At 66.3% G+C, this 22,384-nt stretch overlaps 1 protein-coding gene across 3 annotated transcripts; it reads left to right on the top strand.

The window, feature by feature from the left end:
• Positions 1 to 1,508: 1,508 nt before the first annotated feature.
• Positions 1,509 to 21,922, top strand: Abca2 (ATP binding cassette subfamily A member 2). 3 transcript variants are annotated; one of them, XM_070015125.1, is made up of 48 exons: positions 1,509 to 1,619; positions 4,949 to 5,042; positions 6,000 to 6,111; positions 6,637 to 6,800; positions 7,016 to 7,143; positions 7,282 to 7,392; positions 7,635 to 7,853; positions 8,202 to 8,569; positions 8,762 to 8,921; positions 9,368 to 9,496; positions 9,598 to 9,765; positions 10,020 to 10,116; positions 10,719 to 10,892; positions 10,981 to 11,083; positions 11,435 to 11,549; positions 11,655 to 11,845; positions 11,966 to 12,116; positions 12,436 to 12,640; positions 12,809 to 12,973; positions 13,057 to 13,237; positions 13,325 to 13,537; positions 13,681 to 13,877; positions 14,036 to 14,218; positions 14,383 to 14,567; positions 14,655 to 14,775; positions 15,027 to 15,260; positions 15,370 to 15,576; positions 15,915 to 16,017; positions 16,105 to 16,424; positions 16,506 to 16,719; positions 16,792 to 16,897; positions 16,992 to 17,103; positions 17,234 to 17,294; positions 17,394 to 17,568; positions 17,648 to 17,763; positions 17,951 to 18,098; positions 18,175 to 18,298; positions 18,438 to 18,570; positions 18,687 to 18,804; positions 18,934 to 19,112; positions 19,178 to 19,319; positions 19,514 to 19,648; positions 19,725 to 19,828; positions 19,899 to 19,991; positions 20,074 to 20,176; positions 20,265 to 20,402; positions 20,495 to 20,701; positions 21,163 to 21,922. In XM_070015125.1, exons 1-48 carry the CDS (start codon positions 1,554 to 1,556, stop codon positions 21,196 to 21,198), a joined length of 7,308 nt encoding a protein of 2,435 aa, XP_069871226.1. In that variant the 5' UTR covers positions 1,509 to 1,553; the 3' UTR covers positions 21,199 to 21,922. The 3 variants fall into 3 exon arrangements, with proteins under 3 accessions (XP_069871226.1, XP_069871225.1, XP_069871227.1); XM_070015124.1 differs by having other exon boundaries at positions 14,347 to 14,567; XM_070015126.1 differs by lacking the exon at positions 1,509 to 1,619 and adding an exon at positions 5,348 to 5,471 and having other exon boundaries at positions 4,966 to 5,042; positions 14,347 to 14,567.
• The last annotated feature ends 462 nt before the right edge of the window (positions 21,923 to 22,384 follow it).

Here is a 22,384-nt window from a genome sequence, read left to right as displayed (position 1 = left end):
GGCCCCCCAGGACTGGACAGTCCTTAGATTCCTTCCTGTCTTCTCCCTGGCTGGAAAGGGACAAGCGTCCTAGTGGAGCAGCGGTCTCCATGTGCAGTCACAGGGCGTGGCCCTTAGCGAGCGAATTGTCACAGCTTTTGATGCCTTGGCGCCACGTTGAATATGTTTAGCTTCCTCAGATGAGAATCGGGGCTCTGTCACCCTTGGTAGTTTTGAGTTCAACCTCTTGCTTCTTCCTGGGGGCTGTCCCGTGGTCTGCCTGGCACCCAGCCCCCTCCGCACCGGCAGCTCCACACACCATTTGGGGCTCACAATCTCTGTAGACCACATACAACGACCCCTGCCCCCAGACAACTCCAGCTTGTCTACCTGAAACCCACCAATTAAAATCCCTCACTCTAGCTGGGTGTCGGTGGCCACGCCTGTAATCCTAGCTACTCAGGAGGCTGAGATCTGAGAATAGCAGTTCAAAGCCAGCCTGGGCAGGGAATCCTTGAAACTCTTATCTCCAATTAACCACAAGAAAACCAGAAGTGGCGCTGTGGCTCACATGGTAGACCGCTGGCCAGAGCTGAAGAGCTGAGGAACAGCGCCCAGGCCCAGAGTTCAAGCCCCATGACCAAAGGTGTGTGTGGGGGGGGGGGAACCAAGACCCGGTCTTAAAAAAATATAGCAAAGGGACTGGGAAGGTGGCTCAGTGGTCAAGTGCTTGCCTTGCACGCTTGAGGCCCTGGGTTTGGTTCCTCAGCACCACATAAGCAGAAATTTTTTTTTTTTAAAAAGCCGGAAGTGGTGCTGTGGCTCAAGTGGTAGAGCGCTAGCCTTGAGCTGAAGAGCTGTGGGACAGCGCCCAGGCCCAGAGTTCAGGCCCCATGACCGGACCCCCCCCCCAAAAAAGAGCAGAAAAGGACCCACAAGGCAGGGCTCAAGTAGTAGAGCACCTGCTTAGCAAGCAAAATCCCTTGTGAGGGGAAGGGATGGGGGAGGAGGGAGGAGCCAAGGGGGGTCAGGGCACAGCCAAGCCTGGGGCATGGCGCGGGACAGTGGCCGCCTCGGCCCCTGTGGGGCCTCCTGTGGGGTGGGGGCTCGGCTGGGCAGCGCGGGAGGGGTGCCTACCCGCGCCCCAGGGCCCCAGGCTGGCAGGGGTGAGTTAGAGGAATCCGCGCAGACGCCCGGGGGCCTGCTGACCACGCCGCGGGCCGACACTGCCCGTCCTGATGGCCCCCGCCCCGGACGACCCCGACCCCTGATGACCCCTGATGACCCCGGACTCTTGAGGGCCCCGACCCCTGAGGGCCCCGGGCCTCCCGGAGGGCGCCCCCTGGCGGACACCTGCCGGGCGCCGCCGGCCCCTGGCGGGCGCCTGGCCACCGCGGGCGCGGCGCCTTTAAGCGCGGGCGGGCGGCGGGCGCGGGCCGAGCCGCCGGGGCCGCGGCCGCGGGGCGGAGCCAGCCCGAGCCGGTCCCGCACGCCGAGCGCCCCGCCCCGCGCGGGCGATGCCAAGCGGGCCGCGGAGGAGCGGGCCGCGGCGCTGAGGCGGCGGAGGCCCCGCCATGGGCTTCCTGCACCAGCTGCAGCTGCTGCTGTGGAAGAACGTGACGCTGAAGCGCCGGAGCCCGGTGAGCCCGCGCCCGCCCGCGCCCCGCGGACCCCGCGCCCCGCGCCCCGCGCCCCTCACGCCCCGCGGACCCCGCGCCCCGCGCCCGCCCGCGCCCCTCACGCCCCGCGGACCCCGCGCCCCTCACGCCCCGCGGACCCCGCGCCCCTCACGCCCCGCGGACCCCGCGCCCCTCACGCCCCGCGCCCCTCACGCCCCGCGCCCGCCCGCGCTCCTCGCGCCCCGCGCCCCTCGCGCCCCGCGGCCCCCCTCCCCCGTCCCCTGCAGCCTCGGGGCTCCGGGCCCGCGCGCCGCCCGCGCCCGCCGACGGCCCGGCACTAGGCTGAGTCACGGGGCCCGGACGGAGCCCGGCGCGGGCTCTGCGGCCCCAGCGGGAGCGGCCCGGCCCGCCATCCCTCCACCGCCCCTCTGCCCTTGGGCCCGCGCCCGAGGCCCAGGCTGGTCCAGGCGGCAGCGGAGGCGGCTGCGCTGCTGCTCCTCCCCCTCCTCCTCCCCATCCCCTTCATCCCCCTCCTCCTCCTCCTCCCCATCCCCTTCCTCCTCTTCCTCCGCCTCCTCCCCCTCCTCCTCCCCATCCCCTTCCTCCTCTTCCTCCCCCTCCTCCCCCTCCTCCTCCCCATCCCCTTCCTCCTCTTCCTCCTCCTCCTCCCCATCCCCTTCATCCCCCTCCTCCTCCTCCTCCCCATCCCCTTCCTCCCCCTCCTCCCCTCCTCCTCCCCAACCCCTTCCTCCTCTTCCTCCCCCTCCTCCCCCTCCTCCTCCCCATCCCCTTCCTCCTCTTCCTCCCCCTCCCCTCCCCTCCCCCTCCTCCACCCTCTTCCCTCCCCTCCACAACCCTTTCTGTCACCCAGCATATCCCTGTACCAGGCTCTGCCAATCCTGCCCAAGCACCTTGTCTGTCTTTTGAGGCCAGGCCTCCAGCCCGTGCAATGCCCCGTGCCCCAGCCTCTCCAGAGGCCGCGCAGCCCTGTGTGGGGTCTGACACTGAGCCCTCAGTTCTGGCCAGGCCGCGGGGACGCCGGACGCAGGGCAGGCCCAGGGCTCTACCGGGCCTCCCTGCCTCGGCCCCTGGGAGGGCAGGGGCAGCACACTGGCCACAGAGGCCTTGACCAGCTTGGGTGTCTGAGAGCCCTGGTGTTTTCTGGAACCGTTGGGAGGGTGGAGGAGGCACCCTGTGCTGGGCCTGGGACTCCCCGGGGTGCACGGCTCCTGCCCATGTTCCTCCTTGAGGGGTGGCGGTCATCACCGAGAGCGGGCAGTGCTCTGGGCACCTGGCCCTGGCCCAGAGCCAGTGTTGGGTGCAGTCCCTGCCCAGCGTGCCCGAGGCTGGCCAGTGTGGGTCTCAAGGGTGAGGCTGCAGCCCTGGCTGTGTGAGGCGGCTGGGGGGGGGCATGTGGTCATACATTAGTCAGCCCCAGGGTGCTTGTCAAGAAGGCTCTAGGGAGTAGGTGCTACAACGTGGCCCCACATCCAGGAGAGGAGCAGAGGCTTGGAGTCTCCAGCACCCCCTCCCCCTGGACCGCCCAGGAGGACCCTCCCAGGCCTGCCCTCTCCCCCGGGCACTTCAGAGGCTCTTGGGACATGGGGAGCCCTGGCCAGGGCCACTTCAGGTGAATGTCTTCCTCCAGGAAGCCCAAGCTCCCCGGGGCAGAGGAGCAGCAGGCTGCCCCGAGCAGCCACCTCGGGAAGGGTCACGGGTTCGGAGCTGGCCTCGAGGGCCAGGCTAGGATGGGCAGGATCTTTGCACTACACGCCCTGTGCCCTGTACTGTGCTGGGAGCAGAGCTCCCCGTCTGAAAGGGGCCCAGGATGCTTCCTTCTCCTAAGTGCTGTGCTTCAGTGTCTCTCTGAGCATGGACCGCCCCTCCCTGTTAGCTGGATGGGGGTCTGTCCTGGGGCCACGGCTGCACAAGGTAAAGAACATATCGTCACCAGAGTGGCTGTGGTGGTGGGGTCCAGCGTCACCCTCGGGTTCTGGCAGGTGGGAGGGCCGCCGGCCGGGGCTCTGTGTGCAGGGGTGCGTCCAGGCCTTGAGGCTGTGGAGCACGTAGCTTGAGGGCCTGGGCTTTGGCCGCCCACTGTTACCCAGGTGGTGCTGGACCTGTGCTGCCTGCCTGTAACCAGATGCCCCTGTGGCGATTGCCAGCCAGGATGCTCCTCCTCCCAGCAGCTCGTGCACCGCCGTTGCTATAGCAACGGGGAGGCAGCCTGGCCTGCCCTGCAGTCAGGGGAGGAGGTGCCCGGTGGCAGGGCAGGCGTGGGCAGGGCTGGCTCCTGGACCCTCACCCCTGTCTCCAGCTGCCCGCTCCCTCAGTGTGCTGTGCAGGCCTGTCCCACAGCCCTGGGTGCACACGCACCTCCTCAGCTAGCCCTGGACTCCGTCCTGGCTGGAGAGGGGGTGGAGGCTGGCACGGGCTGGGGCAGGCGTGGGGTGTGGACACAACATGGTGTTCCAGATCACAGAGCGCTATTGTCAGCACAGCAGACACAATCAGGGCCAGGCTGGGCCTGGCCCCACAGCCCTGCTTAGGGGGCTCCCACGTTGGCTTCCGGTGGGGGTGAGGGAATAGAGGCCTGGTGCCTCAGAGCTGGGGATGGGCGCTGGCCTCGGGCAGGGGCCCTCTGTCCTGTGGATTTGGAGGGCTGGTCTGCTGGGGCTCCCCCAGAGCTCTCCTGGCCCTTCCCCTCCCTGAGGGGGCAGGGAGGGGGGAGAACTTGTGGACTCATTCATTTTCCAGGTGAAAATGGGGGAGGTGCCCTAAGGTCCTGGGGTCTCCGCTTCCCACTCAGCTGATCACTCAGGGCTTACCTTACAGCCCAGCCCTGAGTAGCAGAGAGGCCAGGGCAGAGCAGGGTACCATTGCCCAGGGACTGGGCACGTCAGAGTTGGGCCAGGTTGCCCAAGGCCCTTGCATGGTACAGACATGGCCTTCAAGGTCCCCAGGTCCTGGGCAGCCCTGCCACAGAGGGAGAGGTGAAGCAGGCAGGTGCATGGGACAGGGTGGAAGACCCGCTGGGTCAGTTGTCCCAGGCCTCCTTGGTGGGCAGGTGACTCCAGGAAGGGTAAGTAGAATCTAAGCTGGAGTCAAGAGACCAGGTTTGGTGATGACTGACACTGCTTTTGCTCCTGGTGCCTGGGGTGGAGCCAAAACCTGGGCCTGGACTTGATCAGGCACTGGGGAACCTGTGCTGACCTTCCCTAGTCCCTGGGAAGTATGTGGACCTTGCTGAGCAGGAAGACCGGGAGGGACTCGGCCCCAGCACAGCCAGGTGGGCAGTGGGGAAGCCCGGCCCCCCGCACAGGTGGCCTTACGTGGACTGCCCCTTCCAGTGGGTCCTGGCCTTCGAGATCTTCATCCCGCTGGTTCTCTTCTTCATCCTCCTGGGGCTGCGGCAAAAGAAACCCACCATTTCAGTGAAGGAAGGTGAGGCGTAGGTGTGGGTGGGGGCCAGCAGGCGGGTGGTGAGGGCAGGCGTGTGTGCTGGGTGTGCACGCCAGCGTGCGTGTCCTCTGCTCCCGGATGCCTGAGACCGTGGCGCAGGGCCTGTTCCCTGGGCGGCCCCGCCACGTCTCCCAGCAGGTCTGTGGAGGTCATGGCTGGCCGTGGTAGCCACCAGTGACGATAGAGCCTGACCCCGTGGGCTCTGGTACTCACTGGTCTCCTCTGTTCTGTTTTGACCCGTCCCCACCCGCATGGTCTCTTGTCCTCCTCGGCCGGCCCGCATGCAGTCTGTAAGTGAGCGGCCGCCTTCTCCTTGCTGCCCAGGCGGCAGCCGTGGGATGGCCTGGCGGGTCCTCCTGGTGCGGCTTGGACCCCCTCTGCTTGCACTAACAGCCTGCCCTCCATGGCCAGGTCCTCAGAACCCCCAGCCTGTGGCCAGAAACAGCTGGTTCAGGACGGGAGTGGGGCCACGATGGGGGGGGGGGATTGGTGCAATGGGGCCGGGCTGCGTGGGCCAGCTCACACACCGGCCAAGCCAGCGGGACACTGTTGGGTCACCTGGCCATGAGTTCTAAGGGTAGAGTGCCTGAGCTAGCTAAACGCCTGTGGGTCCCTGCACTCACTCTGCTAACAGCCGGCCTGAGAGGTCAGAGGTCACTGTCCAGTGGAGGCCTCCTGTTCCCCTGGGCGATCCGGCACAGTGCTGCACCTGCGGTTCTATCCTGGGGGTGGGGCCTCTGGCCTACTCTGGGAGCTCCAGGGACGGCCGGCAGGACCTCTGACCTGCAGTGCCATCGCGCCGGAACTCTTAGCCTTCACACAGCTGGGGCCGGGCGCTCTGTCTCCCGCCTGAAGGTGCTTTTCCTTTCTGACTGGGCCTTACACATCCGCTCTCCGCTTCTGTCTCCCTCCCCATTCTTGACCGCTCTCCCTGCCCAGCCTTCTACACAGCGGCACCCCTGACGTCTGCCGGCATCCTGCCCGTCATGCAGTCGCTGTGTCCTGATGGCCAGCGGGACGAATTTGGCTTCCTGCAGTATGCCAACTCCACGTGAGTGCCCAGCGCCCTGCCCTCCTCAGCGCCCGTCGTCCTCCCCAGCCCCCTGCCCTCCTCAGCGCCCGCCGTCCTCCCCAGCCCCCTGCCCTCCTCAGCGCCCTGCCCTCCTCAGCGCCCGCCGTCCTCCCCAGCCCCCTGCCCTCCTCAGCGCCCGCCGTCCTCCCCAGCCCCCTGCCCTCCTCAGTGCCCTGCCCTCCTCAGCGCCCACCGTCCTCCCCAGCCCCCTGCCCTCCTCAGCGCCCGCCGTCCTCCCCAGCCCCCTGCCCTCCTCAGCGCCCTGCCCTGCTCAGCGCCCGCCGTCCTCCCCAGCCCCCTGCCCCTCCACAGTGCCCGCTGTCCTCCCCAGCCCCCTGCCCTCCTCAGGTACCCACCGTCCTCCCCAGCCCCCTGCCCTCCTCAGCGCCCGCCGTCCTCCCCAGCCCCCTGCCCTCCTCAGTGCCCGCTGTCCTCCCCCAGCCCCCTGCCCCTCCGTGGTGCCCCCTGCCCCCTCCATCCTGAGGTGACCCCCTGGTGATGCAGGGTCACCCAGCTGCTGGAGCGCCTCAACCGTGTGGTAGAAGAGGGCAACTTGTTTGACCCAGCACGGCCCAACCTGGGCTTGGAGCTGGAGGCCCTGCGCCAGCACCTGGAAGCCCTCAGCTCGGGCCCAGGCACCTGGGGGAGCTCTCCGGACCGATCTGCAGGTGCGCTCTGTGGGGGGAGGGCCTGAGCTCTGCGGGCAGAATTTCTGCCCCGGCTCCCTGCCACTCACGGTGCTGAGCCCCCACCTGAGAGCTGGGGGCAGGCCCGGCCCAGCTGCCTGCCACCGCTGCCAAGCTGTGGCTCTGGGGCACATCCACTAGGGGGAGCAAGCACTCAGTCCTGTCCTGTCCTGTCCTGTCCTGTCCTGCTTGTGCAGTGGCCTCCTTCTCTCTGGACTCGGTGGCCAGAGACCCACGGGAGCTCGGACGTTTCCTCATGCAGAACCTGTCGCTGCCTAATGGCACGGCCCAGGCCCTCCTGGCCGCCCGCGTGGACCCTTCTGAGGTGAGATGGGTCCTGGCCAAGGTGCATGGCCGCGCCCTGTGCGCTCATGGCCCCTCCCCTCAGCCCCGGTCAGGGAGGGGCTGTGATGTCAGCCCTGGCTCTGGAGCCCGTGCCCGAGCTGTGCCCCCCGCTCCCCAGGTCTACCGTCTGCTTTTCGGCCCTTTACCCGTACTGGACGGGGAGTCCTATTTCCTCAGGGGCCAGGAGCCCTGGAGCCACCCGGGCAGCGAACCCTTGTTCCGGATGGAGGTGAGGGCCCTGACGGGGGGGGGGGGGGAGGGGGTTGCCGCCCGCCTCGGTGGGAGCTGCGGCCCCTGGGTAATTTGTGGCAGGCATGGGGAGCAGGGGAGGAAGGTGAGGTGAATGCCCACCCTCCATGCCATGGAAGCCAGGCGGCCCCCACCCTGGCCCCATGTTTGGCCAAGTCCTCAGTCACCTCTTGGCTGGAACGGAGTTCCCGTGCGGCCCCAGCTGCCCCGTCTCCCCCACAGGAGCTGCTGCTGGCTCCTGCCCGTCTGGAGCGGCTCACTTGTGCCCTGGGCTCTGGGGGGCTGGACCGGATCCTTGCCATGCCCGAGGGGCGGCAGACGGCTCTGCAGGGCTATCAAGATGTGGTCTGCAGCGGGCAGGCCGGCACCCGCGCCCAGCGCTTCACAGAGCTGGCTGCAGTGCTCCGGAACCAGCTGGACGTGGCCAAGATTGCTCAGCAGGTGAGGCCTGCCTGCAGCTGGCCAGCAGGTCTGCCGACTGGCTGGACACACCGGAGCTTCCTGGTGCCCTTGGCGGGGGCCTGGTCCCAGGCTGCTGGGGGAGGGCTCCGCGGGCCATCTCATGCCTCCAGCCATGCCTTGGGGACCTTGCCTGTCCCCCACCGGAGTCTGGCTTTCCAGTTCCCAGCCAGCAGTCCCCTTCCTCCAGGCCAAAGGCCTTCTAGCTCTCCTTCCCACAGCCCGCACTCATTTCCTGAACTCCCTCTGAACTCAGTCCCCCACAGAATCGCCCCACCAGTTCCCCTTTCCTCCTAGCCTGCCCTGTCCCACACGCCCGTCTCCCCTCAGCTGGGCTTGGATGCCCCCAACAGCTCAGACTCCCAGCCGCGGGCGCCATCCCCACGGGGCCTGCAGGCTCTTCTCGGGGACCTGCTGGACGCACAGAAGGTTCTGCAGGATGTGGACGTCCTGTCCGCCCTGGCTCTGCTGCTGCCCCAGGGCGCCTGCACTGGCCGTACCCTGGCGCCTCCCGCAAGCAGCCGCGGTGGGGTGGCCAACGGCACTGGGCCGGGGCCTGGCACGGGCTCCAACATCACTGCCGAGGACAGCACCCAAGCCGCGGCAGCCCCCGTCGCCCCAGATACGCTTCAAGGCCAGTGCTCGGCCTTCGTGCAGCTCTGGGCTGGCCTGCAGCCCATCTTATGTGGCAACAACCGGTAGGTCGGCCGTAGGGGAGCAAAGAATCAGTGGCAAGGGCACATGGGAGAGGGAAAAGGGGAGGGAACGGCACCTGACCCCACGTGTGTGAATACTACACTGGCGCCCACTCCATGTCCAGTGTCCTCTGCTCCCCTCCTCCCTCCCCCTGCACGCCACTGAGCTCAGTCTTGTCTTTGCCCCTGCCCCAGCACCATTGAGCCAGAGGCACTGCGGAGGGGCAACATGAGCTCCCTGGGCTTCACGAGCAAGGAGCAGCGGAACCTGGGCCTGCTCGTGCACCTCATGACCAGCAACCCCAAAATCCTATACGCGCCAGCTGGCTCCGAGGCTGACCGCGTCATCCTCAAGGTGAGGTGCCCGAGCCGTGCCTTCCCTGCAGACGCGTGAGCAGGGGCTGGAGGAGGGAGGGCCGTGTTGGTAGAGGAGGGGTGTGTGTGGAGGCAGCGGCGGAGGAGCATCCGGGCCCAGGCACAGGCCTTGCTTACAACAGCTGAAAATGGCTGGAAAGGCTGGTCACGGATGGAAGGCCCTCACCTGAGGGCCCGATGTCAGGGTACACCCTGGGAGAGTCTGAGGGGGGAACTGGGAAGGCACAGCTGCTGAGTGAAGTGAGGCTCTTCCGGGCTGAGCTCCCGGTGGGGGCTGGGGATGGGGGCGCAGAGAAGTGTGGCCAGGGCAGGGTTGGCAGTTGCTGGGGAAGAGCCAGTGGCTTCTGAAGGTGAGGGAGCAGAGAATGCCCACCCAGGATGGGACACTTGCTTGTTCCGCACGCCCCAAGCCCTCCTTCTCTGCAGGCCAACGAGACTTTTGCCTTTGTGGGCAACGTGACCCACTACGCCCAGGTCTGGCTCAACATCTCTGCGGAGATCCGCAGCTTCCTGGAGCAGGGCAGGCTGCAGCAGCACCTGCACTGGCTACAGCAGGTACTGCAGGCCCTGGGCAGGGGGGAAGCAGCAGATGCCAGTCGCCCTGTCCCTGGGCGGGTGGCAAAGCAGCCGCCTGAGTATTCGCTCATCACCCACAGTATGTGACAGAGCTGCAGCTGCACCCAGAAGCCCTGAACCTGTCGCTGGATGAGCTGCCGCCTGCCCTGCGCCAGGGCAACTTCTCCCTGCCCAATGGCACAGCCCTCTTGCAGCAGCTGGACACGATTGACAACGCAGCCTGCGGCTGGGTCCAGTTCATGTCCAAGGTGGGCGATCATCCCCTGCCCACAGCCTACTGCCGGGCGATCCAGTCCCTGCCCATGGCTGACGGCCGGGCGGGTGATCCAGTCCCTGCCCACAGCCAACGGCCGGGTGGGTGATCCAGTCCCTGCCGACGGGCAATTCAGCCCCTGCCACGGCAGAGGGCCGGGTGGCGATCCAGTCCCTGCCCACGGCCCATGGCCGGGCTGGTGATCCAGTCCCCTGCCTGAGGCTGACGTCCTATGACGCCCTTCCCCAGGTGAGTGTGGACATCTTCAAGGGCTTTCCTGACGAGGAGAGCATTGTCAACTATACACTCAACCAGGCTTACCAGGACAACGTCACCGTGTTTGCCAGTGAGCAGCCTCTCGCTGTGGTTCCCACCCTCTGCTCCTCCCCCCACCCCAGACCCACTTTCCTGTTGCCTGGTCCCACAGACATCCCATTACCCATCCATTCCTTGGCCCTTGCCCTGTCTTCCACCTCTGTCCCTTTCTTTTTTTTTTTTTTTTTTTTTTTTGGGTCCGGTCGTGGGGCCTGAACTCTGGGCCTGGGTGCTGTCCCTCAGCTCTTCAGCTCAAGGCTAGTGCTCTACCACTTGAGCCAGAGCGCCACTTCCGGCTTTTTTCTTTTTTTTGCTTATGTGGTGCTGAGGAATTGAACCCAGGGCCTCATGCATGCAAGGCAAGCACTCTACCACTGAGCCACCTTCCCAGCCCCGACCTCTGTCCCTTTCTAACTCTACCTTACTCTGGTTTGGTGCCCCCAGGCCCTGCTCTGCCCTGGTCTGGTCCCTGTGGCCCTGCTCTGCTCTAGCCTTTTGCTGCTCTGACCCCACACCCCATTCCCCTCCAATCCTTTCCTATTTTCCCAGAGTGCTTCACTGCCCCCCCCCAGCCTCACCCCTGCATGGCCCTGCCCAGCCCCTCCTCTGAGCCCTGCAGCCTCCTGTCCCCAGGTGTGATCTTCCAGACACGGAAAGATGGCTCCCTCCCCCCGCATGTGCACTACAAGATCCGGCAGAACTCCAGCTTCACGGAGAAGACCAACGAGATCCGCCGGGCCTACTGGCGGCCGGGGCCCAACACGGGCGGCCGCTTCTACTTCCTCTACGGCTTTGTCTGGATCCAGGGTGAGTGCTGAGCTGCACCCATCTTCCCTGGGAGAGGGGAGGGGCCGGGGGAGGGGCCTGGCCGGCCCCTGACAACCCCTGCTCACAGACATGATGGAGCGCGCCATCATCAACACTTTCGTGGGGCATGACGTGGTGGAGCCGGGCAACTACGTGCAGATGTTCCCATACCCCTGCTACACCCGGGATGAGTGAGCACCCCCCCCCGCCGGGCCCCTCAATACCTGCCCCCCACCCGCCTGGCCCCTCAACACCTGCATTCCCCCCCCCCCGCCACCTGGCCCCTCAACACCTGACCCCCTCCCTCGCCTGGCCCCTCAACACCTGCCACCCTCCCCCGCCTGGCCCCTCAACACCTGACCCCCCCCACCGCCTGGCCCCTCAGCACCTGCCCCCCACACCTGGCCCCTCAACACCTGCCCCCCCAACACCTGGCCCCTCAACACCTGCCCCCTTATGCCTGCCCCCCCAATGTGCCCCCTCCCCATCTGCCCGCCTGCCTGCCCCCCTCACGCCTGCTCCCCTCACACCTCCCTCCCTAGCTTCCTGTTTGTCATTGAGCACATGATGCCGCTGTGCATGGTGATCTCCTGGGTCTACTCAGTGGCCATGACCATCCAGCACATTGTGGCAGAGAAGGAGCACCGGCTCAAGGAGGTGGGGCCTGGGTGCCTGCAGCACCCCTCAGCCGTGAGCGGGGGCGGGGGGGAGGGCTGTCCTCGGCACCCCTGCCCCACGGCGCCCGTCTGCGCCCCATCTCAGGTGATGAAGACAATGGGCCTCAACAACGCGGTGCACTGGGTGGCCTGGTTCATCACAGGCTTTGTGCAGCTGTCCATCTCCGTGACGGCGCTCACTGCCATCCTCAAGTACGGCCAGGTGCTCATGCACAGCCATGTGGCCATCATCTGGCTCTTCCTGGCTGTCTACGCCGTGGCCACCATCATGTTCTGGTGAGTGCTGGGAGAGAGGGGGGAGTTCGCCCAGACATCCTGGGCTCCAGGGGTGAGCTCGGGGCCCCGGGCCACGTGCTGAGCGTTGCGTGGCTGAAGGCTGTGTGGCTGCCTTCCCAGCTTCCTGGTGTCTGTGCTGTATTCCAAGGCCAAGCTGGCCTCAGCCTGTGGCGGCATCATCTACTTCCTGAGCTACGTGCCCTACATGTATGTGGCAATCCGTGAGGAGGTGGCACATGATAAGATCACTGCCTTCGAGAAATGCATTGCGGTGAGGGCCATGGCTGGTGTGCCCGGCCCGGGGCTAGGTGGGGGCCATGGCCGGTGTGCCCGGCCCGGGGCTGGGTGGGGGCCATGGCCGGTGTGCCCAGCCCGGGGCTGGGTGGGGGTCATGGCTGGGTGGGGGCCATGGCCAGTGTGCCCGGCCCGGGGCTGGGTGGGGGCCATGGCCGGTGTGCCCGGCCCGGGGCTGGGTGGGGGCCATGGCCAGGGTGCCCGGCCCGGGGCTGGGTGGGGGTCATGGCCAGGGTGCCCAGCCTGGGCCAGGGTGCCCACCCCTCAGCTCGCCACTGATACCACTGTCTCCTCAGTCCTTGATGTCCACAACAGCCTTTGGCCTGGGCTCCAAATACTTTGCGCTGTACGAGGTGGCTGGTGTGGGCATCCAGTGGCACACATTCAGCCAGTCCCCGGTGGAAGGGGATGACTTCAACCTCCTGCTGGCAGTCACCATGCTGATGGTGGACGCTGTTGTCTACGGCGTGCTCACATGGTACATCGAGGCTGTGCACCCAGGTACTGATGGTCCGTGGAGGTGGTGAGCAGCTGGAGAAGAGCCCCCAGCTGGGGGGGAGGCTGGGCTTCCTCCTGAACGTTGGGGGAGACCGCATGGGTGGTACATGTCCCCCGGGGTGAGCGGTCCCCTCCCCGGGCCTAGGTCAACCTCCCCTCCCCGACCTCCAGGCATGTACGGGCTGCCCCGGCCCTGGTACTTCCCACTGCAGAAGTCCTACTGGCTGGGCAGTGGGCGCACGGAGACGTGGGAGTGGAGCTGGCCCTGGGTGCGCGCGCCCCGCCTCAGCATCATGGAGGAGGACCAGGCCTGCGCCATGGAGAGCCGGCGCTTTGGTGAGGCGGGGCTGGCGTGGGGGCTGAGCCGGGGCGGAGGTTGGGGTCCCAGCCCTGCAGGCTAACCTGCAGCCCTGGTGCAGAGGAGACACGTGGCATGGAGGAGGAGCCCACGCACCTGCCGCTGGTGGTCTGCGTGGACAGGCTCACCAAGGTGTACAAGAATGACAAGAAGCTGGCCCTGAACAAGCTGAGCCTCAACCTCTACGAGAACCAGGTGGTCTCGTTCCTGGGCCACAATGGGGCGGGCAAGACCACCACCATGTGAGTGTCTTGCGAGAGGAGACCCTAACCCGGGGGTAGATGGCTTCCCCTCTGGTGGTGGGGTCGTGACCCTGTCCACCCGCCCAGGTCCATCTTGACCGGCCTGTTCCCACCCACGTCGGGGTCAGCCACCATCTACGGACATGACATCCGCACGGAGATGGATGCAATCCGCAAAAACTTGGGCATGTGCCCACAACACAATGTGCTGTTTGACCGTCTCACGGTGGAAGAGCACCTCTGGTTCTACTCCCGGCTGAAGAGCATGGCACAGGAGGAGGTCCACAAGGAGATGGACAAGTGGGTGGAGCTGGGGGCAGGTGGGATGGAGGATGGGGTGTGGGTGTGGGGTAGGGAGCATGAGGTGGGGGGAGGATGAGGCACGTGGGGGGGCTGCCACTGGATGCCCGATGCTGTGCTTCGCCCACCTCTTGGGTCCCTAGGATGATCGAGGACCTGGAGCTCTCCAACAAGCGGCACTCGCTGGTGCAGACGCTGTCTGGTGGGATGAAGCGCAAGCTCTCGGTGGCCATTGCCTTCGTGGGGGGTTCCCGTGCCATCATCCTGGATGAGCCCACTGCGGGTGTCGACCCCTATGCACGCCGGGCCATCTGGGACCTCATCCTGAAGTACAAGCCCGGTAAGCTGGCACAGATGGGGGTACAGGCCTGGTGAGCGGGGTGCCGGGCTGGCACAGATGGGGGTACAGGCCCGGTGAGCGGGGTGCCAGGCTGGCACAGACAGGGTGTTTGGCCTGCCCACCGCCACACCCCTTACCCAGGATGTGACCCGCTCCAGGCCGCACCATCCTCCTGTCCACACACCACATGGATGAGGCCGAGCTGCTGGGGGACCGCATCGCCATCGTCTCCCACGGCAAGCTCAGGTGCTGCGGCTCCCCGCTCTTCCTCAAGGGCGCCTATGGCGATGGTTACCGCCTCACTCTGGTCAAGCGTCCGGCTGAGCCTGGCGCTCCCCAAGGTCTGTGCTGAGGACCGCCTTCCCTGGGACCCTTGGTCCATCACGCCCTGGATACCGGGGAGGGCTGCACCCCCTCTCCCAGCTCCCTCTTGACCTGGCCGGGGTCTCATCCGGAATCTTTTCTTTAGCTCCTAGTGAGTCCCCCTGTCCCGTTCCGTCCCCAGAGCCAGGGCTGGCCTCCAGCCCCCCAGGCCGGGCCCAGCTGAGTAGCTGCTCTGAGCCCCAGGTGTCCCAGTTCATCCGCAAGCATGTGGCCTCCTGCCTGTTGGTCTCAGACACCAGCACCGAGCTCTCCTACATCCTGCCCAGTGAAGCCGCCAAGAAGGGGGCCTTCGAGCGTCTCTTCCAGGTGTGAGGGCTGAGCGGGGCTGGGGCCGGGCAGCGGCGGGGGAGGGGGGCCGTCCACCCGCTCAGGACTCAGTCCAGCCCCTCTCAGCACTTAGAGCACAGCCTGGACGCGCTACACCTGAGCAGCTTCGGGCTGATGGACACGACGCTGGAGGAGGTGTTCCTCAAAGTGTCTGAGGAGGACCAGTCCCTGGAGAACAGTGAGGCGGGTGAGAGTCAGCCGGGCCTCACACCGCCCCGGCCTCCCACAGCCATCCCGGATGGGAGAGAGGGACCGGGCCTCCTCACAGCCAGCACAGGGTCCCGGGTGACAGGGAATGGCGGCCACAGGTCAGGTCAGGAGGGCTAGGGTCCTGGGTAGACAGCAAGAACCGGGGTGCTGGGCAAGTGGGGGTGGGAGCAGGTGGCTCTGAGCCCTTCTGACTCCCTTCCTCTCTCCCTGGCCCCTCTTCTGTGGCAGACGTGAAGGAGTCCAGGAAGGATGTGCTGCCTGGGGCCGAGGGCCCAGTGTGCGGGGATCAAGCTGGCAACCTGGCCCGGTGCTCAGAGCTGGCCCAGTCACAGGCGTCCCTGCAGTCAGCCTCCTCCGTGGGCTCTGCCCGCGGTGACGAGGGAGCTGGCCACGCCGATGTCTACGGCGATTACCGCCCCCTTTTTGATAACCTGCAGGACCCGGATAATGTCAGCTTGCAAGGTGGGGGAGGTCGTGGCAGCTGGGGAGGGCAGTGTGGGGCAGCAGCTCCGCCCCTGCAGAGGGCAGCAGAGGGCAGGCGGGGCAGCTGCCGGCCTCCGTCTCCCTGCAGAGGCCGAGGCGGAGGCCCTCACACGGGTGGGCCAGGGCAGCCACAAGCTGGAGGGCTGGTGGCTGAAGGTGCGGCAGTTCCATGGGCTCCTGGTGAAGCGCTTCCACTGTGCGCGCCGCAACTCCAAAGCGCTGTGCTCGCAGATCCTGCTGCCTGCCTTCTTCGTCTGTGTGGCCATGACCGTGGCGCTCTCCGTCCCTGAGATAGGTAAGGGGTGGGGCCGGCAGGATAAGGTGAACCAGCCTCTGGTCCAAGGTAGGGTGGGCGGAGCCAACGGGGGGCGGAGCCAGCCTCTGGTCCAAGGCAGGGTGGGCAGAGCCAACAGGGTGGGGCGGAGCCAGCCTCTTGTCCAAGGTAGGGTGGGCGGAGCCAACAGGGTGGGGCGGAGCCAGCCTCTGGTCCAAGGCAAGGTGGGCCGGGCCAGTGGGGCAGCTTGGCCCTAATGAGTCCTGGTCTGCACCCTCTGCCAGACCTCTGTCAGACCCCAGACTGGTACTGGGAGGAGGGAAGCGGGGCCCTGCTCAGGGTTCCTGTGCTCCTTCTAGGTGACCTGCCGCCACTGGTCCTGTCACCCTCCCAGTACCACAACTACACCCAGCCCCGTGGCAACTTCATCCCTTATGCCAATGAGGAGCGCCGGGAGTACCGGTGAGGCCGTGGGCGGGGGCTGCGCAGCAGCTGGGGTGGGGGAGGGAGGTGAGCCCAATAGTCCCTAACTCACCTTCATACCCCAAGACTGCGGCTGTCACCTGACGCCAGCCCCCAGCAGCTGGTGAGCACCTTCCGGCTGCCCTCGGGTGTAGGCGCTACCTGTGTGCTCAAGTCTCCCGCCAATGGCTCCCTGGGGCCAACGGTGAATCTGAGCAGTGGAGAGTCCCGCCTGCTGGCCGCCCGGTTCTTTGACGGCATGTGCCTGGAGTCCTTCACCCAGGGGCTGCCGCTGTCCAACTTCGTGCCGCCCCCACCCTCTCCTGCCCCGTCCGACTCCCCCATGTCCTCGGACGAGGACCTGCCACAGGCCTGGAACGCCTCTCTGCCACCCACCACCGGGCCAGGTATCTGCTCCTGGAGGGCTGCTGGGTCCCGGCAGAGGCTGTGAACGGCTCGTGTCTCAATGTGTTGTGCTGTGTCCACAGAGACGTGGACGTCAGCACCGTCTCTGCCACGCCTGGTGCGGGAGCCTGTCCGCTGCACCTGCTCTGCTCAGGGCACGGGCTTCTCCTGCCCCAGCAGTGTGGGCGGACACCCGCCCCAGATGCGGGTGGTCACAGGTGACATCCTGATGGACATCACCGGCCACAACGTCTCCGAATACCTACTCTTCACTTCCGACCGCTTCCGGCTGCACCGGTGAGCAGTGAGTGCCGGGGTGAAGGTGGCCAGCCACCGCCTGCTGGGCCTCATGCCCCCTCCCGCCTCTAGGTATGGGGCCCTCACCTTCGGCAATGTCCTCAAGTCCATCCCAGCCTCCTTTGGCACCCGGGCCCCACCAATGGTGCGGAAGATTGCAGTGCGAAGGGCGGCGCAGGTGAGCTGCTGTCCTGGGGCTGTACGGGTGGCATCGAGCCCTGCCCCCGTGACCCCCAGCCCGTGGACCTCTATGCACCCCTGTCTTTCCACAGGTGCTCTATAATAACAAGGGCTATCACAGCATGCCCACCTACCTCAACAGCCTGAACAACGCCATCCTGCGGGCCAACCTGCCCAAGGGCAAGGGCAACCCCGCAGCCTATGGTGCGCTGGGGCCCCGTGGGCCTGGTGGAAGCGGGGGGCCGGGATGGGCTGGCTGAGGGGGGCCCCGAGAGGGGGGCAGGGTGGAGCGGCAAGGGGGCTGATGGTCTGAGGCTGTTCTTTGTGTGTTCAGGCATCACTGTCACCAACCACCCCATGAATAAGACAAGCGCCAGCCTCTCTCTGGATTACCTGTATGTGGGGTGGGGTGGGGCGGGGCGGGGCGGGGCCGGGCCGGTGAAGCGGGTGCTGGAGTCCCGCTGCCCCGTGGGGCTGAGCGTTCCTCCCTCCAGGCTGCAGGGCACCGATGTTGTCATAGCCATCTTCATCATCGTGGCCATGTCCTTCGTGCCGGCCAGCTTTGTGGTCTTCCTGGTCGCTGAAAAGTCTACCAAAGCCAAGCACCTACAGTTTGTCAGTGGCTGCAACCCTGTCACCTACTGGCTGGCCAACTACGTGTGGGACATGGTATGTCCCCTGCACGGCCATGTCCTGACCCTGACCCCATCTGTGCCCCATCCCTCAGCTGCAACCCCTGTCTCGGCAGCTTAACTACCTGGTCCCGGCTACGTGCTGTGTCATCATCCTGTTTGTTTTTGACCTTCCGGCCTACACATCACCCACCAACTTTCCAGCTGTGCTCTCCTTGTTCCTACTCTATGGGTAAGAGGTGGTGGAAGGGGCAAAGGCAGGGGTCTGAGGGCAGGCAGCTTGGGGGTGGTGGAAGAGGCAGGGGTGAGCAGGCAGGCCAGGGGGTGGGGGCAGGGGCAGGCAGGTCTGGGGCAGCGGAAGGTCAGACAGGGGTGGGCAGGCCGGGGCTGCCCAGTGAATGCTGCCCGCCGGCCCCCAGGTGGTCCATCACGCCCATCATGTACCCAGCTTCCTTCTGGTTTGAGGTCCCCAGCTCGGCCTATGTGTTCCTCATCGTCATCAACCTCTTCATCGGCATCACAGCCACCGTGGCCACCTTCCTGCTGCAGCTTTTTGAGCACGACAAGGTGGGTGGGGGCGGGGTGGGGGGCGGGGGAGTCCGCTGCCCGACGCAGCTGTGCTGAGCCTGAACCCCGCCCCCAGGACCTGAAGGCCGTCAACAGCTACCTAAAAAGCTGCTTCCTCATCTTCCCCAATTACAACCTGGGCCACGGGCTCATGGAGATGGCCTACAACGAGTACATCAACGAGTACTATGCCAAGATTGGTGAGGAGCCCTGGCCAGGCACGGGGGTGCGGGGCTCCACCGGGGCCCTCTGGAGCTTAGCCCCAGCCCATGCCCAGAACAGCTGATGTGGGGATGCTGCGGGCTCTGCCGTGCAGCCCCTAAGCCCGCCGCCCCGCAGGCCAGTTCGACAAGATGAAGTCTCCGTTCGAGTGGGACATCGTGACACGAGGGCTGGTGGCCATGACCGTCGAGGGCGTGGTGGGCTTCCTTCTCACGATCATGTGCCAGTACAACTTCCTGCGGCAGCCTCCGTGAGTGGGGTGCCGGGCAGGGCGGGGCCAGCCTGGTGCTGCCCGCCCTCGGCAGAGAGGGCTGAGCGGGCGCTGGGGTGGGCGTGCTGTCTGGACCCGCTCACCATGTCCTCTAGACGCATGCCTGTGTCCACCAAGCCTGTGGAGGACGACGTGGATGTGGCCGCCGAACGGCAGCGGGTGCTTCGTGGAGATGCAGACAATGACATGGTCAAGATTGAGAACCTGACCAAGGTGGGCCCCGAGGCTGCGGGGTGGGGGTGGGGGCAGCAGAGGGGGCCCAGGCAAGTGGGCAGGGCGGGTGAGGGGCAGGCTGCCCGCCCCCCCCTCCGGCCCCACTGAGTGGGCAGGCTCCCCGGGCAGGTGTACAAGTCCCGGAAGATCGGCCGCATCCTGGCCGTCGACCGCCTGTGCCTGGGCGTGCGGCCCGGGGAGTGCTTTGGCCTCCTGGGCGTCAACGGCGCGGGCAAGACGAGCACCTTCAAGATGCTGACGGGAGACGAGAGCACCACAGGAGGCGAGGCCTTCATCAACGGGCACAGGTGCGGGTGGGGCCCGGGAGGGGGGGCGGTGGGCCCCCCATGTGCTGACGGCCCTGTGTCCTCAGCGTGCTGAAGGAGCTGCCCCAGGTGCAGCAGAGCCTCGGCTACTGCCCGCAGTTCGACGCCCTGTTCGACGAGCTCACGGCCCGAGAGCACCTGCAGCTGTACACGCGCCTGCGGGGCATCCCCTGGAAGGATGAGGCCCGGGTGAGGGGGGAGTGGGGAGGTGGGGGGGAGTGGGGAGGTGGGGGGGAGTGAGGAGGTGGGGGGAGCGGGGAGCGGGGGGAGTGGGGGGAGAGGATTGGGGAGCTGGGTGGGGAGCGGGGAGCGGGAGGGGCGTCACAGGCCTGCGCGTGCACGGGACGCCCTGGGTGAGCCCCGCGCTGCCCTCCGCCCGCCAGGTGGTGAAGTGGGCTCTGGAGAAGTTGGAGCTGACCAAGTACGCCGACAAGCCCGCGGGCACCTACAGCGGCGGGAACAAGCGGAAGCTGTCCACGGCCATCGCGCTCATCGGGTACCCCGCCTTCATCTTCCTGGTAAGCCTGTGTCGCCCCCGTCCAGCCTTCCTGGTGGCCACACCACGGAGAGCGGTGCTGACCAAGCCCTCCCCAGGACGAGCCCACCACTGGCATGGACCCCAAGGCCCGGCGCTTCCTGTGGAACCTCATCCTGGACCTCATCAAAACGGGTCGCTCGGTGGTGCTGACGTCGCACAGGTGGGTGTCCCCCGCCCCCGCCACGTCCCCTGCAGCCTCTGCTGGTGCCAGCCTCTGTCTGCCCATCTAGCATGGAGGAGTGCGAGGCCCTGTGCACGCGGCTGGCCATCATGGTGAATGGGCGTCTGCGCTGTCTGGGCAGCATCCAGCACCTGAAGAACAGGTGAGGCCCAGGGCTGGTGTCCTGGGGCGGGGGGGGGTTCCGCGGCCGCACAGGGCTCCCGGCCATGGGTGTGTGCGGCCAGGTTCGGAGATGGCTACATGATCACGGTGCGGACCAAGTGCAGCCAGAACGTGAAGGACGTCGTGTGTTTCTTCAACCGGAACTTCCCAGAGGCTGTGCTGAAGGTGGGTGGGGCTGCCTCGGGGCGCAGGGGGGGCCCTGGCCCAGGACCCCCCTCATCCCGCCTCACCCCCCTGCCTCATCCCTCCCCAGGAGCGGCACCACACCAAGGTGCAGTACCAGCTCAAGTCAGAGCACGTCTCGCTGGCTCAGGTGTTCAGCAAGATGGAGCAGGTGGTGGGCGTGCTGGGGATCGAGGACTACTCAGTTAGCCAGACCACCCTGGACAACGTGAGTGAGGGCAGCTGCTGGCGTCCAGGGTCGCAGCCCCCCTCCTCCGCTCCCTCCTCACCCGCCCCCTCCGGCCCCCTGCCGCCCCTCAGGTGTTTGTGAACTTTGCCAAGAAGCAGAGTGACAACCTGGAGCAGCAGGAGGCCGAGCCTCCCTCGGCCCTGGGGTCGCCCCTGGGCCGCCTGCTGAGCCTGCTGAGGCCCCGGCCAGCCCCCACGGAGCTCCGGGCGCTGGTGACGGGCGAGCCCGAGGACCTGGATACAGAGGATGAGGGCCTCATCAGCTTCGAGGAGGAGCGGGTGAGCGGAACCAGACCGTGCAGGGCCTCATGCGGAGGGACGGTGGGAAGAACTGACCAGGCCATACCTGCTGTCCATGGGCTGGGGACAGAGAGGGACTTGCATGTTCTGAAGTCCCTAGTAGACAGGATGGCAGGAGAAGAGACCAGATGCAGAACTTGCTGGAAGCTTGGAGAACCTGATCAGAGGTGGGAGGAGGAAGAGGGGATCAGAGTCTATGGATGTTGGAGACATAGAAACAGAGTGGACACTAGAGAGGCCACCAGAGAAGCCAGATACTAGGAGTGTGCTCGGAGGAGACAGAGGAGAGGAGCCTGGGTAGAGGTCCGGGTTCAAGGCCAGAGGCTGGGCTGTGGGGGCTCCGTCCAGGCCAGAAGCCAGAGGTCAGACTGCATGCACCTCAAGCCCCGCGGGAGCTGAGATGCTGTCTCTTCAAGCCTGCCCTGGTTGCTGTCCACTAGGCCCAGCTCTCTTTCAACACGGACACCCTCTGCTGACAGCTGGCACTGAGTCAGGACATGCTGGGGACAGAAATCAGCGGTGGCTGAGGCCCTCCCTCCTCCCCGTGCACACCTGCAGGCCCTGGAAGGAACATGCAGGACCAAGGGGCTCTTCGCCCTCCTCCAGCCCACCGCCCTCCTTGGCCCTGCCCTGTGGTTACTGCGGCTGTCCTCCCCTACTTGTGCCAAAGGCTGGCCCGGCCCTGGGCTGCACACCCTCACCCTGCTTTGCCTTAAAGCCTTGGGGCCTGGCCTGGCCCGTGTCCTGCCCAGCTCTGCCCACCTTCCCAGGGTGACATGGGCTGCCCAGGCGCACCGCCTGACCCCTCTCCTCGGTGCCCCGAGGCTGGTCAGGGCTGGTATCCTCCACTGGCCTCTTACATCGATGGTTGATGCAAGAGGCTTGTTGTGGTCTGGAGCGGCGGGCAGCATCAGAAGGGATTTCCCCAGCCTGCAGCTGGGCTGCTGGGGCCACCCCCAGAAGCCCTGGATGTGGCGGGGAGGGCTCCTGTGGCCCTGGCAGAGTAGCAGGAGTGGAGAACGGGCCCTACCGGCCAGGTGTGGGGTCCATCCCCACTCCTCCCCCCTCCACTTGTCTTTGCTCTCCCCTCCAGCTTGGCCCCTGCCCGTCACCCACCTGGGGGCTGGACCTGCACATAGCGCACAGATGTTTGTTTTCAATAAATAAGCAAAAAAGCCCGTGGAGCTGGGATGAAGATGGTCTAGTGAGCTGGGTCAGCTCTGTCATTGCCCCGGGAAGGTGTGGGAGGGGAAGCAGAAACAGGTTATCCCTGCCTCCCCGTCCCTCCCCTCCCCTGCTCTGGGGTGGAGCCTCTGTGGGCTGATGGAAGCCCTGTCCCAACCCTGCTGTGTGCGGCACCGACAGCACGTGGAACACCTAGCCCCTGCCCTGGCACTGCTGCCGCCCGGCCCAGCCTGCCTCTCCCAGACCAGGGCCCGTGCTGTACTTGTGTGTGCTGGGCTGTCTCCGTCTCCTGGAGGACCAGGGAGAGAAGATAACCTCCAGGCTGGCACTACAGTCGAGACAGACATGCTTAAGGGAAGGGTCCAAGACGGGAGAGGCGGCACGCGTGGTCCCCCAAGGCCCAGGGCTCTGGGCAGGGCCAGCTCAGGGGATGAGTGGTGGGGAGGGAGGAGAGAGCTGGTGTGGCCAGGTAGACCA

This window comes from Dipodomys merriami, unplaced genomic scaffold, assembly GCF_024711535.1.
Source record: "Dipodomys merriami isolate MVZ:Mamm:240054 unplaced genomic scaffold, mDipMer1.0.p SCAF_11, whole genome shotgun sequence".
Lineage (NCBI taxonomy): Eukaryota > Metazoa > Chordata > Mammalia > Rodentia > Heteromyidae > Dipodomys > Dipodomys merriami.
Note: the sequence above shows the minus strand (reverse complement) of the source record. Positions and strands in the feature narration are given on the sequence as shown.

Excerpts from the sequence above, each read along its gene's own strand:
- Abca2 (XM_070015124.1), top strand. The coding sequence starts at position 1,554 with ATGGGCTTCCTGCACCAGCTGCAGCTGCTGCTGTGGAAGAACGTGACG. Across the intron at positions 13,538-13,680 it reads GTCCACAAGGAGATGGACAA|GATGATCGAGGACCTGGAGC; the intron begins GTGGGTGGAGCT and ends TTGGGTCCCTAG. Across the intron at positions 18,571-18,686 it reads AACTTCCTGCGGCAGCCTCC|ACGCATGCCTGTGTCCACCA; the intron begins GTGAGTGGGGTG and ends CATGTCCTCTAG.